This window comes from Herpailurus yagouaroundi, unplaced genomic scaffold, assembly GCF_014898765.1.
Source record: "Herpailurus yagouaroundi ecotype Mexico unplaced genomic scaffold, PumYag 141, whole genome shotgun sequence".
Classification (NCBI taxonomy): Eukaryota; Metazoa; Chordata; class Mammalia; order Carnivora; family Felidae; genus Herpailurus; species Herpailurus yagouaroundi.
Window position 1 is genome coordinate 29,418,028 of NW_024412396.1, and position 15,246 is coordinate 29,433,273.

Consider the following 15,246-nt stretch of genomic DNA (forward strand, 5'->3'; position numbering starts at 1 on the left):
CACTAAACAATTCTTTCATGCAGTCTTCTATTTCTAACCATACATTGACAGAGTATAAAGCAGATGAGATTTTTTTGAGAGAGAAGGGGCACAAGTAAGCAAGAGGCAGAGAGAGGGAGGAAGGGAAAGAAAGAGACAGAGTGAGAGAGAGAGAATCCCATGAAGGGCAGAGAGAGAGAGATACAGAGAAGCATGGCTCACCCCAAGTGGGGCCTGAGCTCACCTGATGTGGGACTTGAACTCACAAACCATGAGATCATGACCTGAGCAGAACTCAGATGTTCAACCGATTGAATCACCCAGGCGCCCAAGATGAGATTTTAAAATGAATTTATACATACCCGAAACTAATATAACACCCTATATTAATTATAAAAAATAAAACTTAATGTGACGGTTCAAACCCATTGTGTTCACCATAAACTACTTTAAGAAAGTAAACTGATATTAACAAATTTTCTTGTTTTTTTACTTTTTTAGTATAAAAGAATTCAGAAATCTGAATTCTGAAAAAAATCCTATTAAACTCCATAGGACATCAAAGATGAGTGTTCCCCCATCTTTAGGAGCCCACTGAGTGGATGCCAGCTCCATGACTTCTAAGTGTCAATGAAGGCAGAGTCAGACACATAGTTAGGGAGAGGGAATGGCTACAGCCATGACCAAAGTACGTTCAATATTTCCACAATGGGAGCGAGACCAATGTGGCATGGAGATGTGTTTCTTCATTTCCCCAGGCCCAGCAAGGAGGCCAGCTCCCCACTCCTACATCTGGCCCATCCTCCAAACAGGTCTTGGGCGGATCCCGCTGCCAAGGCCCTAGGGCTTAGCATGTCCATATCATCCTGAAACCAAAAGGCCAGGGCTCCTTTGGCGCAACTTGTCCCACAGTCACAAGGGCTGATCCACACTGGACATCTCCAAGCCAGAGATAGGACTCTGGGAGACTGCATTTATATGGATCCTGAGACGAACCTTGATAGATAGTAAAAGATGTCATTAAACTTGAAAAAAAAAAAAAAGCTGAGTGTTTCAGAGTTTGGATAAAATTAAAACATTATGAGAAATATTTCTAATCTGCACAATATAAAAAGAGTTGATGCAAAACAAGCTCCTATAAAACAGCAAGTATACTAAAAATAAGGATGACAGTGAAAATAGTAGAAAAAAGTCTTTTTACGGTATCTTCCCCCTCACTTTTAAGTTCCTGGAAGCTGCCTGGGAGGTTATATAAGCACTGAAGTATGTATTTCTAGCAAGAATGCTTTCAGTAGGAGGTAGATGGGAGGTCAAAAATAACTATTATTTCATAGCAAAAAAAAAAAAAAAAGTGAAAAAAGTATTGTGTTTGCAAACTGCATAAAATCAGGTTCTTTCCCTATAGAAAGAAACAAAGAATAACAAAACAGAGGAATATTGCCATAAATATTCTGAAAAAAATCAGATCAAGCCCAGAGCTCCTGAGGGCCACCTGCCTTTCCTTACCTATAGTTTTGTAACAAAGAACAGTAACATAATTTTACTTGAGTCCCCAAATAAACTGGAGTCTGCTGAGGGTAGAAGCTGTCCCTTCCTTTAATGAAAGAATCCTATTTTGCATATAGTGAGTGTTTAATAAATCTTCCCAGTAATATTTTATATTTGTAGGATTTTGATGCAAATATACACAAAGATGGTCTTTGCCTGAGCTTATACCTCTATTAAGAGACAATCCTCATTTTGTAGGGTATCATGTCTTTTCTTCCCATGGCTACATGCTGGCTTTCCTAAATACCTTTAATTCCTGCTGAATGAGATAAACGACAAACACTGTGCCCTCTCTCCCTAAAGAGGATCTTTGTAATTTAACCAGAACCATTTTCAGAAAGACAGACTAATATTGTCATTCATGCTCTAGATTCCTCTCCCTTAATTTACAAGTTCTATTTGCTACGAGACCATCAATGTGAAAGCCATCTGTAAAGTGTGCAGTGACACACAGATTTCAGTCGTTAACTTTGAACACAATACAAACTAGATATTAAGCTGACCTGCATTTGGACTTCCTTTTTTCGAGGAAAAGAAAGTTTATGACTCTGGCTTTTCATATAATTTCATATTTATATAATAAGATTTATTGTTAATTATAAAAACATGGGCTTATATTCATACCTGCATAAGAGTTTGAAACTAAAAATTAAGTTAAAGTATAAAATAATTACCTTCAGTTTGTTTGCTTCTTTTTTATCCCCAGCAAAAAAGGAATTCTCATCAAAATGCAAAGGAAATGATCTGCATTTCAAAACAGAGAAGGTTCATTTTCAGGTATTATAAAATATTAAAAGTCCCGCTAATATAACATTTCACAGGTCGGTGATGAATAATATAATTAAATAGAGTAGAAAATATAAGGGCGCCTGGGTGGCTCAGTAGGTTGAGCTCTGACTTCAGCTCGGGTCATGATCTCACGGTTAGTGAGTTCAAGCCCTGCATTGTACTCAGAGCCCGGAGCCTGCTTTGGATTCTGTGTCTCCTGCTCTCTCTGCCCCTCCCCAGCTGCACTCTATTTCTCTCTCTCAAAAAATAAATAAACGTTAAAAAAAAAATGTTTTTTTTAAAAAGAAAAGAAAATACAGTAAAATCAACACTCTTGCCCCAAAACGAATTCTTATCCACAAATCTAAAACAACTACATAAAATAGAAGTTTGGCCCCAAACCCAGTGTGTTCAACTGAAAATGAAAATAATGTAGGTATCAAGTACTACCAGAATAATTCTTTAAAAACCTGTGGCTTATAGTACCTAAGTCAAAACAAAAACAAAATGCAATTCTAAAAGACCTATGTGCAAAATTAACTTCTAATTATTTTTTTTTAATAATTTTCCCTTCTTTAAATTCAATGTTCAAGAATTGAACTTTGGATATCGCCTGTCACTCTTCTACTAATATTTTAAGTTGTACAAGTTGTAATATGTAATTTACTTGATTTCATGAAGTATTTCCAGAAGTAACATTTTGTTTTCTGCATCCTGAACTTTATTTCCAGTGAAGAGTTGAAAATCTGGGCGCTCAAAGAATGGTACCACTTTAGATAAAGCCCTTAATTCTATTAAGTAGAGAAAATACAAATTCTTAAGCCTTCTTGGACCTTCTCCTTCAGTCAAAATTCCATCAAACCGCTGCTGAAATTCTGTAATGTTGTGTCCCCATTTCTTTTCCAACCACGTTTCTAAGAACAAAGAAAAATTAAATAAATATTAAAATCTGAATTTTAAAATTAACTTTCAGTTTACTTACATTGGGTTATTTATGCCTACAGAAGTTAGTTTCCTTTTGTATTTTAAAATATATAACAATGAAATGTGCTTTTGTAATTTAAATTTTAATAGTTCTACATTAATATTTTATCTTCTAGGATCCATCCTTAAAAGAAAAATAAATTCACTGTTGTACTGAGAAATATGGTTTCACAAAAATCAAATTTTTGAATATAAACATATTTATAAAACCAAAATACACAATTTAAACATGACTATCCAAAATTACTAATAAGTTTGAAGCCCTATTTAAAATTATAGTTACTATATTTTGCTCCTGAGACACAGAGCTACTTTAAATTCCAGAAGAAATAGGTTGCTGATGAAAATCAACAATGGTCTTGTTTTGCAACAGCACTTTTAAAACATAAAGAGAAATGGGAAATGCTTTTACCCATTAAACTCCAGGCCTAAAGCTGGCACACAAATAAAAGGGTTTTAATACAGTAATATCTAATGAATAACAAACTGTACTTTAAGGAGCTATTTTAACTCCCGTAACAAAAGAATATTTCCAAAGTGATGTGTACAATTTTGAGCAGTTTCTTAAAAGAAGGTAAAGAGAGCTCTGATCATGCTGAACATGTCCTTATAATACAGTTCCTACATTCCTGATTACTACCAGTTAAGAATGAATTTTTACTGCCTAATATTCAATAGGGTCAACTTTTTCCCATTAAGGTAAATACCAAAACATTTTAAGAATATCTGAAAATAAATGTGGTAAAATAAATAGCATTGAATGTCACATACCTTGTAGAAGATATCGTGCACTCAAATGCACATTAATGCTTGCATGTAGGCCAGATATAAGTCTGTAGAATGCTCTTTTTTCTACACAGAGGCCTAAAAATAGTAATTTAGTAAGAGAAACTTCATATGTGAAACTTGTACCGTTATAAAATTAATTTCATATGTCTTTAAAAATGAAAAACATTTTTAACATTTAAATTTGCTTAGGGGCGCCTGGGTGGCGCAGTCGGTTAAGCGTCCGACTTCAGCCAGGTCACGATCTCACGGTCCGTGAGTTCGAGCCCCGCGTCAGGCTCTGGGCTGATGGCTCAGAGCCTGGAGCCTGTTTCCGATTCTGTGTCTCCCTCTCTCTCTGCCCCTCCCCCGTTCATGCTCTGTCTCTCTCTGTCCCAAAAATAAATAAAAACGTTGAAAAAAAATTTTTTTTTAAAAAAATAAATTTGCTTAAAAGTTTCCAATTACCTTCTAGCCAGCTGTAAAAAGTGTTCTCTGAAATTGAAAGAAAATAAGTCACAAAGCTGTAAAAGTGCCAAAATGTAAGTTTTTCAATATATAATAGCAAATTTGTGCCAAACAATGATTTAAGAATTAACAAAAGGTCAAATTTTTATTTGCAATTTCTCCAAAGAAAGGAGAGAAGTTCTTGGTGTGGATTCAATTAAGTACCATTCTCTTGCTCAGTCTTTATTTTATTTCTTTTCTTTTTTTTTTTAAATAGGCTTCCTGCCGAGTGCAGAGCCCAACATGGGGCTTGAACTCACAACTGTGGTCTCAAGACCTGAGGTGAGATTAAGAGTTGGATGCTTAGGGGTGCCTGCGTGGCTCAGTTGGTTATTCAAGCCCCGCACTGGGCTCTGTGCAGAAAGCTTGGAGCCTAGAGCCTGCTTTGGATTCTGTGTCTCCCTTCCTCTGCCTCCCTCTCTCTTTCTCTCTCAAAAATAAATAAACCTTAAAAAAAAAAAAAAAAGTAAAGAAAAGAAAAAAAGAGTTGAATGCTAAGGGTTAAGCCACCCAGGCACCCACTCTTGCCCAGTCTTTAAAAGGAGTCAGCATTGCCTTAGGTAGCCCAGGTCTCATAACTTTCCAGGTAAAATGTTTTACATGAGGTCAGAACACAGGTGATGCTATGAAAATTAATAACTCATATGCTTTTCTAAATTTGAAAGTAAACAGAATTTATGAAATAGAATTGGTAGTGTATTATTTGCATTCAGCTTATGCCATTTTATGCCATTCAGTATATCAAAGAAGCAATACATGGAAATGTTATAATACCAAATATCGCTTATATTCTATGACCCAATCAGATCACTGTTCCTATACTTAGACCTGGTAATTCTACTTTTAGAATTATGTTCTAAAGAAATAATTCAAATGATGAAGGAGTCAATAATTTGTACAATGATTACATTACATGTAACTTTTAAAACCTGAAATAATCAAAATGTACAATAATGCCTAAATTAACACGATAGAATACTATATAATTAGGTAACATGGTAGAATAATATAAAACTATTTAAAATGGTAAGAATGTGGAGCATGACAATACATGAAAATGTTTATTTGAAATAACATGAAAAGGCATGGGTATAATTTTTATAACTAGGTAAAGATTCTGAGTATGCATTTACTACAGATGGCAAACGTTGTACTATACAGTTCTTTTGACTAAAGTTCCTTGTTTTTATATTAAAAATGAACTAAACAAGCATAAAAGTAATAGAAGGAATGACAAAGAGAATATGCAATAAATTAGACTATCTAAAAACTTAAAACATCTATTTGTCAGAAAGCCTTACAAGCAAAAGTAAAAGGCAAACAACTAAGTAGGTAGAATGTATGTTACAAATATAACAAAGGGATAATATCTTAAATACATAAAAAGTTCATAAACTGAATAAAAATGCTAGAGTGCCTATTTAAAGCAGGCAAATAATAGTAGAAAATTCACAAACGATAAACTACAAATGGTAATAACATAAAAATTACTCAATTTCACTAGTAATAGAAATGCAAATTAAATCTATAGATATACCACTTTTAATAGTAAAGATAAAAATATGACAATACTCAATTGTCACTTGAAAAGGATCAGGTGAAACTAGCTGCACATTGATTAGAAGGGATGTAAATTAAATTAGCACATCCTTTCAATGACAAAATGCAATCTGGTGATACATATGAGGAGCCTAAAATGTCTATAACTTTTGATCCAGAAATTTAGGCTGTTATGGATGAATATGTCCCCCCTAAAATTCGTATGTTGAAGCCCTAACTCCCAATGTGATGGTATTTGGAGGGGGAAGATTTGGGAGGTGATTAGATTAACTGAGGTCATGAGGGCAGGGTCCCCATGATGGCATTAGAAGCTTCTGATACGGGCCCAGTGGATCCTAGAGTTCTGCTCGAGGAGTAAAGGAGAGGAAGTTTTCCCTGATAGGGGCCAGGGGGAATGCCTAGCTTCCATGTGCAATAGGTAAAATGCACGAGTGAATTATGAGAGGCTGAGGCAGGTTGTCTCTACTGCCTGATCCCAGGCACAGTCAATTTTCTCTTAATCTGTGCTTTCACCTCCGGAATCTTAGACATGAGTCTCAGAGTAGGAAGAAAAGTTTGCCAAATAAACATCTGAATGTATCTGCAAACATATATATAACATATGATAAAGAAATTATATTTACCTTCACTTTTCCCTGAAAAACAAAGCAAAATGTTTATTATTGTAAACTCCTTCCAGATGTCACTTTAAAATGCTATACTTCCATAAAAATAAGACTGACTAATGGTTAGTTTTAGTCCATCAGTTCACCCGCCTAAGCAAAATCTGACAGTAAGACACTTGTGAGAGCAACTCTATCTAGTATCTAGGCATAATAGGAATTATGCCTGATTTGCCTCAAGGGCATCATCTCCAAGAGCCTGGATAAGGAGTGGTTTCAGCTCGTACAAGATTTAATATGGGCTGACAGGAGAGAAAAATCTAATCTATCATCTGAGAGTACTCTCAAGTATCTTAAGGACTTAACAGTTATTTGGTTGGCAGAGCCTTTTTCCACGTTTATTTATCCTACATCTGTAACACAGTTTCTGCTAAAGATTTGTGTTCTTGCTTTGAAACCTCCAGACTGACATTGTGAATCTTTACCTTATTCAGGAATATTTTTAAAGACTATGTGTTATGATTCAAATGAGGCACAGTTCAGCGGTTTGTAAGCAACTGTTCAGTTACTATTAAAAACCTTGTCTTCGTTTGCCCACGCTGATTCAATGCCATCATTGTTGGATTATTAAAATAACATATGCTCATTGCAAATATATATATATTTTTTTTAAAAAGAAGGACACGGATGGAATAAAAAGATGTCACTCATAACTCCCTCTGCCCTATATAAATACTGTTTACATTTTGGTAAATGTCCTTTTTCTTTGCAAATAGATATTTAGATTTTATATTAAGTATGTTTTTACAAAAATATATTATATATACTATATACATATACATACTGTTTGATACCTCAGTGTGCTATTGGTCACTACTTACACAAATAAATACAAATTTTCAGCAACATTTCTAACAGCTGCAGTCTACTACATGAATACACCATAAATCATCTAAACAGTTCCTTAATGAAGAACATTTAACTTATTCCCACTTATCTTTCAGATAAGTGAGGGTGGTTAATTAATTTATCAGATCATAATGTGAATTCCTAGTGAGAATCCCCTCTTACCTAGAAATTTGCATTTCATCTTATATTAAATCAATAGCTTCCAGTGAGTTACCGTATGTGACTCCATATAAACCCAAACCCTTGTTTAAAGATGTTCTTTCATTTCGAATCTAAGAAAGACTAGTCTGCCAACATTTAGGGAATGACGCAATCTTACTGCTTTCCAGGAGGAAATTTCTGTTTATTGACTCTATGAGATCAGCAGCTTTTCAAATGAATTTTAAAAATGAAAACCTTACACATTTGCTAAAAGCACATCAAAGATTTCATCAGTAAGCACATGTTAAGAGAACAGGGATATGTATTTCCTAAGCAAAAAATCTGAAATCATACACTGAAATGGTTTATTCAACAAACCATTCTGCCTATTATAGACTGGGCAAGGTTTCTGAGTTTCAATTTTATACCCCCTCTGCACCTTCACAGTGCCTAGCGCATAGTACACGGAGGGTTATCATTTGCTGAAGGAACAAATGATCTTCACGATTGTAGACAAGACCATTAAATGAGGAGAACAATTTTCATCAATCATTTATTTAACAAACTACTCCATCTGCTATGTGTCAGGCTCTCTGCTAAGAGATGAAACCAATAAATACTCCCCATATGTCCAAAGTACTAGGTAGGATCAATAGATACAGAATAGTAAAATAATGCTGCACAGTGGAAAGGTGGTAAGAAAAACAAAACATAAGACCACTTTATGAGGACAGAGAGGTTTCTTCCAGTTAGGAGGGTCAGGGAGAGCGGAAAAGGCAGCATTTGGGCAAGACCTTGAGCGTATGGAGAAAATGAAAAATGTTAATGAAACATAAAGACGTGAATTTTAAATCAGACTCCCAATATATACAATGATTTCAAGTTCTGGGAAAGATCTGAGGCAGAATGTTTTTGGATATTCATTTAACTGGAAAATGAGCAAAAACAGTGAAAAACTAAATACAGATATTATATAAAAATGCATAGAAGAATAAATATTTAACCCAATCTCCATCCTATGATAATCTAATACCATGAACTTCATTACACAAATACTTCTTACTGGAGTATAAATATTTTAAACGCCAATTTCTCTATAAGGGTGAGGCATAACTTCCATGGAAATAGAATATATGATCTCAAACGCTCTTGCCAACCCTTACCTGGCCTTCCTCTTCCTTCTAACCAAAGTTCACTGCCTGATAAATAATATAACAGTGCAAATAAATAACTCACCTTGACTAGAAGCCAAAGGATTTAAAGGTCTTTTAATTGTCTGTGGCCTAGAAACAAAAGAATTCAATTATAGAATATAATTATGTTACCTATCATGTTACACTTATTGAAATAAAAGTGAAATTATCTCAGAGAGTTTCTTAATGACTATATCCAAAAGCAAACTGTTTCACTGAGCTTATAAAATATTTAGTTTTCTCTAATTGCTTTAAGGGAGGGTGGTTGTTATCTGTTTTAGCGGTAATAGTTTCTGATCTTTTCCCATTGTAGCAGGCAGAAGAAAGTCATTTCTTAATCACTTCTTCAAACAAAGGAAGAAAATACCAGTCAAGCTCTCCTCCTAGAGTCATAAATGTTTCTATATACATTTCATATACATATACACATGTGTATGTGTGTGTGTTTGAGTGTGGCACAAAGCACACTCCTAAGTGAAAGACGAACAAACAAAAATGTAAATACTCAACCCAAGCATTCAAATAAAAAGGGAAAAAAAGTAGTGTGGGTAGATTATTTTCCACTTAGTTAATCTTAGGTACATCAATTTGCCCTGTGGCCACCAAGTTTGTTATGATTTTAGTAAAAGGTATTTTTTCTAAGATATATTTGTTTTTGAGAGACAGTGCAAGCTGGGAAGTGGCAGACAAAGAGGGGGACACAGAATCCGAAGGAGGCTCTCTGCTGACAGCAGTGAGCCCGATATGGGGCTGGAAATCACAAACCGTGAGATCATGCCCTGAGCCGAAGTCAGACGCTCAATCGACTGAGCCACCCAGGCGCCCCTATTTTAGTTCACATTAAAAAAAAATACCCTTCAGGGGCACCTGGGTGGCTCAGGTGGTTAAGCGTTCAACTCTTAGTTTCAGCTCAGGTCATAATCTCAAAGTTCATGGGTTCAAGCCCAGTGTTGGGCTCTGCACTGACAGTGTGGAGCCTGCCTGAGATTCTCTGTCTCCCCTTCTCTCTGCCCCTCCCTTGTTCACACTCTCTCTCAAAAATAAATAACCTTTAAAAAATAAACAAAGTAAGTAAATTAAATAAAAAATAAACCTTCAGGGGCACCTGGCTGGCTCAGTTGGTAGAGCATGTGACTCTTTTTAAAAAATACTTTCCTTGGGGCGCCTGGGTGGCTCAGTCGGTTGAGCGTCCGACTTCGGCTCAGGTCATGGTCTCGCGGTCCGTGAGTTTGAGCCCCGCGTCGGGCTCTGTGCTGACAGCTCAGAGCCTGGAACCTGTTTCAGATTCTGTGTCTCCCTATCTCTCTGCCCCTCCCCTGTTCATGCTCTCTCTCTGTCTCAAAAATAAATAAACGTTAAAAAAAAATTTTTTTTAAATAAAAAATAGTTTCTTTTAGTTTATTTACTTTGAAAGAGAGAGCACAGGGGCGCCTGGGTGGCGCAGTCGGTTAAGCTTCCGACTTCAGCCAGGTCACGATCTCGCGGTCCGTGAGTTCGAGCCCCGCGTCGGGCTCTGGGCTGATGGCTCAGAGCCTGGAGCCTGTTTCCGATTCTGTGTCTCCCTCTCTCTGACCCTCCTCCGTTCATGCTCTGTCTCTCTCTGTCCCAAAAATAAATAAACGATGAAAGAGAGAGCACAGCAGGGGAGGGGCAGAGAGAAGGAGACACAGAATCCCAAGCAGGCTCCATGATGTAAGCACAGAGCCTCATGTGGGGCTTGAACTCACCAACCTTGAGATCATGACCTGCACTGAGATCAAGAGTCAGACACTTAACTGACTGAGCCACCCAGGCGCCCTGAGAATGTGATTCTTGATCTTGGGGTTGTAAGTTCGAGCTTCTAGATGGGTAAGAGATTACTTAAAAATAAATCTATGAAAAAAAAACACCCTTAAAGTGAGTCAATCTGTCAAACATCCCTAATAATAAACAAGGGAATTTAAATTAAACACATGGCAGAGATGAGTAAATAATGAAAACTCTCCACTTCAAAACTGGAGAAATTCAAGTCAAGAAAAAGAAATAGACTGACACACAGTGAGTGTTCAAGTGTTACCCATTATAATTATTCTCTGAAATTAATTTAACTTCAACTTGAAAGCAGGTAAAATAGCTATAGCCACAAAAAGACAAATACAGAGTACCAAAAGGAGAATTAGTAATCTATTCTCTATTACTAACTACCTGATCTTGGGAAATGAAATAAACCTGGCTGGCTCTAGGTTATTTCATCTATAAAATGAGATTCTATAATCCACTGAATGAACATGTATGAAATGTCCACAGTACTCCCATAAAAGTCTAACACTATTCTGTTTTTTAAAGAAGAAAAAAAAATATTCGTTGAAAGTCGTGTCCACATGTTTCTCCAGAGGGGAACTAGATTAATTAATAAGTATTTTCTATGTCCAAATATATCATTTAACAAAGTGAATGTGACTTGCAATTTAGAGTCATTATGATTTTGTTTGTTTAGATAAATCACTGTATCTTTCAGGATTTTCTAAATGAAATGACCCCTACTTAAAACAGTTTTCTTCATAGATGACATTCCATATCTTCCAAGCATCTGGTCCTTTGTAACCCGTGTAGCGCTCAGGATTAAGGAGCAAATCTACATATTCGGCATCAGGAGACTGTATATCTGGAAAATAAAATGTTTCATTAAGTCTTTTCCTTCAGTTACCTTAAAAAACTGGTATAATAGACTATACTCCACTGATTCTAAGGCACTACAAATGTAACAGTGCATCCAGACTTTAAAAACAACCTTTTACAAGAGATGAGAGAAGGAACAAATGGCCACATTAAATGTACTCACTAGTTGCAAAAGCATCCTGCTTTTAAAAATGATGAAAAATAGGAATATGTGAATTTTAGAATTGAAGAAATATGGTAGTTCAATTCTCATAAGCTATCCAGTCAAAGAATATACTGTGTATTTCCACCACCCCCCCCCCCCCCCCCCCCAACCACAACCAATTCATCAGTAACTAAAGTAAATGAAGATTATGACTACCATACACTGCTTGTTGCCAAAAACTTCCTTCTTAACACGAGCACCATTGAGATCCACTACAAAGCTGTCCCAAAGGTATCATCCTAAACATGCAAAAAATTATAAGCAGGGTATTAGCCTCAGCACTATTTATTAAAGGGAAAATCAGAAGCAAACTGAAACATCCAACAGAGCAGAGCCTGGGCTCTGGAACCAGAGTGTGTGGGTTAGAATCCAGTCCCTACTCCTTATTCAGTGTGGAACTCAGGGCAAATTACATATATTCTAGGCATTGGTGTCGTCATTTATAAAATGGGGATGATATACACTACTGTGATTTAAGTTTCTATGTGTAGAGCTTAGAACAACAGTAAGAATATAAAACATATTAGCTAGTGGTATTATGACATATCTTAACAGACCATTATACAATCAACAAAATTGTTAAGTACAAAGACTATCTAATAAAATGAAAAGATAAGCAATTAGACACTAATGAAAAATACACAAAAATTGGTGGCAGGGACGCCTGGGTGGCTCAGTTGGTTAAGTGTCCTACTCTTGATTTCGGCTCAGATCATGACCTCACGGTTGTGACATCAAGCCCTGTGTTGGGCTCTGAGCTGAGTGTGGATCCTGCTTAAGATTCTCTCTCCCTCTGCCCCTCCCCCACTCATGTGCACGCACAGGCTGTCTCTCTCTCTCTTAAAAAACAATTGGTGGGATATTGGTTTCTCGTATGTTCTCATATAAATTTGTATAATGTATTATAACTTTGAAAGCAAAAAATGGCCCTGGTTCTCCAGGGGCTTTGGGAAATTATTTAATATACATCAACACCTTATTCATTTATATTGTTTTATTTTTTTTGAGAGAGAGAGAGAGCAAGAGGTACAGGCAGAGAGAATCCTAAGCAGGCTGAGCCACTCAGGCATCCCCCCTTATTCATTTATAAAGCGTAACAATGTGAACGAATAATGAAGAAGTGGGCAAAAATGCCTCAAAGCAGCCAAAGTAGATGACAAAATCGGAGCACACAGGCGTATGTATGAAAGTTCATCAAGCTCTCAACGGATGTACTTCTTATTAAAAACACAATGACAGATGCGCCTGGGTGGCTCAGAAGGTTGAGAGCCCAACTCTTGATTTTGGCTTAGGTCATGATCCCAGGGTCATGGGATCAAGCCCCACATTGGGCTCCACGTAGAGCATGGAGCTTAAGATTCTCCCTCTGCCCCTCCTTCCTGTTCTCTCTCTCTCTGAAAAAAAAATTTTTTAAAACAAAACACAATGACAAAAACAAAAATAAAACTAAGTTTGGTTAGTTTTATCCTAATTAACAGTATACTCTAGACCTAAATTAGAGGAAATTTTGCTTCTAGAAGTAGCACAGTGACAACATCTAGAAATAACTGACACTTCATGCAGAAGTAGCAATTAACATAACTAGGAAAAGTAGAAATAAAAACTTAAAAACAAATTTGCATAGGGGCGTCTGGGTGGCTCAGTCAAGTTAAGCGTTTGACTCTTGATTTCAGCTCAGGTCATGATCTCATGATTCATGGGTTCAAGTCCCATATCAGGCTCTGCACTGATGATGGTGTGGAGCCTGCTTGAGATTCTCTCTCCCTCTCTCTCTCCCCTTCTCCCACTCACACTTGCTCGTGCTCTCTCTCTCTCAAACCAAGTAAACATTTAAAAAAAATTGCATGAACTCCTCTAGTTGAGGAACAGATATTCTATTCATCTCAACTAATACTAAAAGTATTGCCACAGTATATATAGCAAATTATAATAAATTCATAAAAACTCTCATTTTTAAAATATACAAATAACGGCTCAGCATCTAGTACTTTAAGACAGAAAACTAATCACCAAGAAATTTATTAAATTTTTAATATTCTGCCTAATTAGGCATAAACATTAGGTGATTGGTAATTTTACTTACAGCAAATACTTCATCTTGCCTCATCTTTTTTTTTTTTTTTTTAATTTTTTTTTTTCAACGTTTATTTATTTTTGGGACAGAGAGAGACAGAGCATGAACGGGGGAGGGGCAGAGAGAGAGGGAGACACAGAATCGGAAACAGGCTCCAGGCTCTGAGCCATCAGCCCAGAGCCTGACGCAGGGCTCGAACTCCCGGACCGTGAGATCGTGACCTGGCTGAAGTCGGACGCTTAACCGACTGCGCCACCCAGGCGCCCCTTGCCTCATCTTTTTAATAAAAAATATTTGTTACAATAACCATGTTTTGCCAGATGACAAAAGCTCAACTTTCTAATTAAAATGTATACAACACCTTTTGTCTTCTACCTACTATTTATATAATTTCTTCATTATAAAGCTATCCTTTTTTGTTTTAATATTGACCCTCCTTGAACAGAAGAAACAAATATAAATGGACAAGTGATTCATCCAAGATAACAGAAGTCCACGGATAACAAATGAATTATTGATTCTCAGTCCTTGCTACACAAATATAAGCATGTAGCCTCAAAAGGAAACTATGGTAAACAAAGTTAAAGTGTTACTGTTCGTTCTCTAGCACTGCAGGTCTAAAAAAATGTGCTGCATGTTATAAGCTTAATTTTATCTCACACGGTAACACTCAGGCCAAAGAATCTTTGTGAAAAAGACAGTAAAATTAGGGGGTTGAGAGAGTATTTTATCTCCCTAAGTTTACTAGTCTAAACCTTGGTGTAAGTCCACAACTCCTTATCCAACATCCCTGGGGCCAAATGTGTTTTGGAATTCAGAACTTTTCAGATTTTAGAAAAGTATTACAGTATATGCAACATATACTGAGTAGTATTACTCTAGCAGGGACCAGGGAGCAACTTTTAATCAAACACCAAAAATATTTCTGTAGTGAAACAGGTGAATATTCACACTAAATGAGTCTGTGCTAAACTTAAGGGGGGAATACTCATTTTTCAGAGCTTTCTGATTTTGAATTGTGAACACAGGATTATAAATATTATCTGACAGAACATGGTCATGTTTTAGAGTAGGGGAAGCATACATTTCTTTTTTTTTTTTTTTTTCTTCCAAAGTGAAACCACCAGGTTAAAAATAAGTACTTTCCCTTTGCCTTCCTCTTTTTGGGGGGAATTGCAGGATTCAGCTCTCACTTGCAATTAAAATGATCTGTACAACTCTTTTTGCTAAGACTTTCAAAAGATCATTAATCTGCTTCAAAAGAGTGCCACTGAAGGATATCGAAATTCAGTCTGATTTGATTTTGTTTAGCCAATTAACAAGCTAACCATTCAACTTAGAAAAAGGAAGATA

General features: G+C 36.3%; 1 protein-coding gene across 2 annotated transcripts in view; it reads right to left on the reverse strand.

The window, feature by feature from the left end:
- Nucleotides 1-15,246, reverse strand: part of ERO1A (endoplasmic reticulum oxidoreductase 1 alpha) — a 47,508-nt gene that overhangs the window by 7,501 nt on the left and 24,761 nt on the right. The window contains exons 7-13 of one of the 2 annotated variants that reach the window (XM_040477146.1): nucleotides 11,480-11,600; nucleotides 9,000-9,046; nucleotides 6,735-6,746; nucleotides 4,513-4,539; nucleotides 4,051-4,143; nucleotides 2,963-3,209; nucleotides 2,202-2,271 (exon numbers count right to left, since the gene is read on the reverse strand). In XM_040477146.1, the coding sequence (XP_040333080.1) occupies nucleotides 2,202-2,271; nucleotides 2,963-3,209; nucleotides 4,051-4,143; nucleotides 4,513-4,539; nucleotides 6,735-6,746; nucleotides 9,000-9,046; nucleotides 11,480-11,600 (617 nt within the window). The remainder of the gene's footprint in view (nucleotides 1-2,201; nucleotides 2,272-2,962; nucleotides 3,210-4,050; nucleotides 4,144-4,512; nucleotides 4,540-6,734; nucleotides 6,747-8,999; nucleotides 9,047-11,479; nucleotides 11,601-15,246) is intronic. The other variant, XM_040477147.1, reaches the window with a different exon arrangement.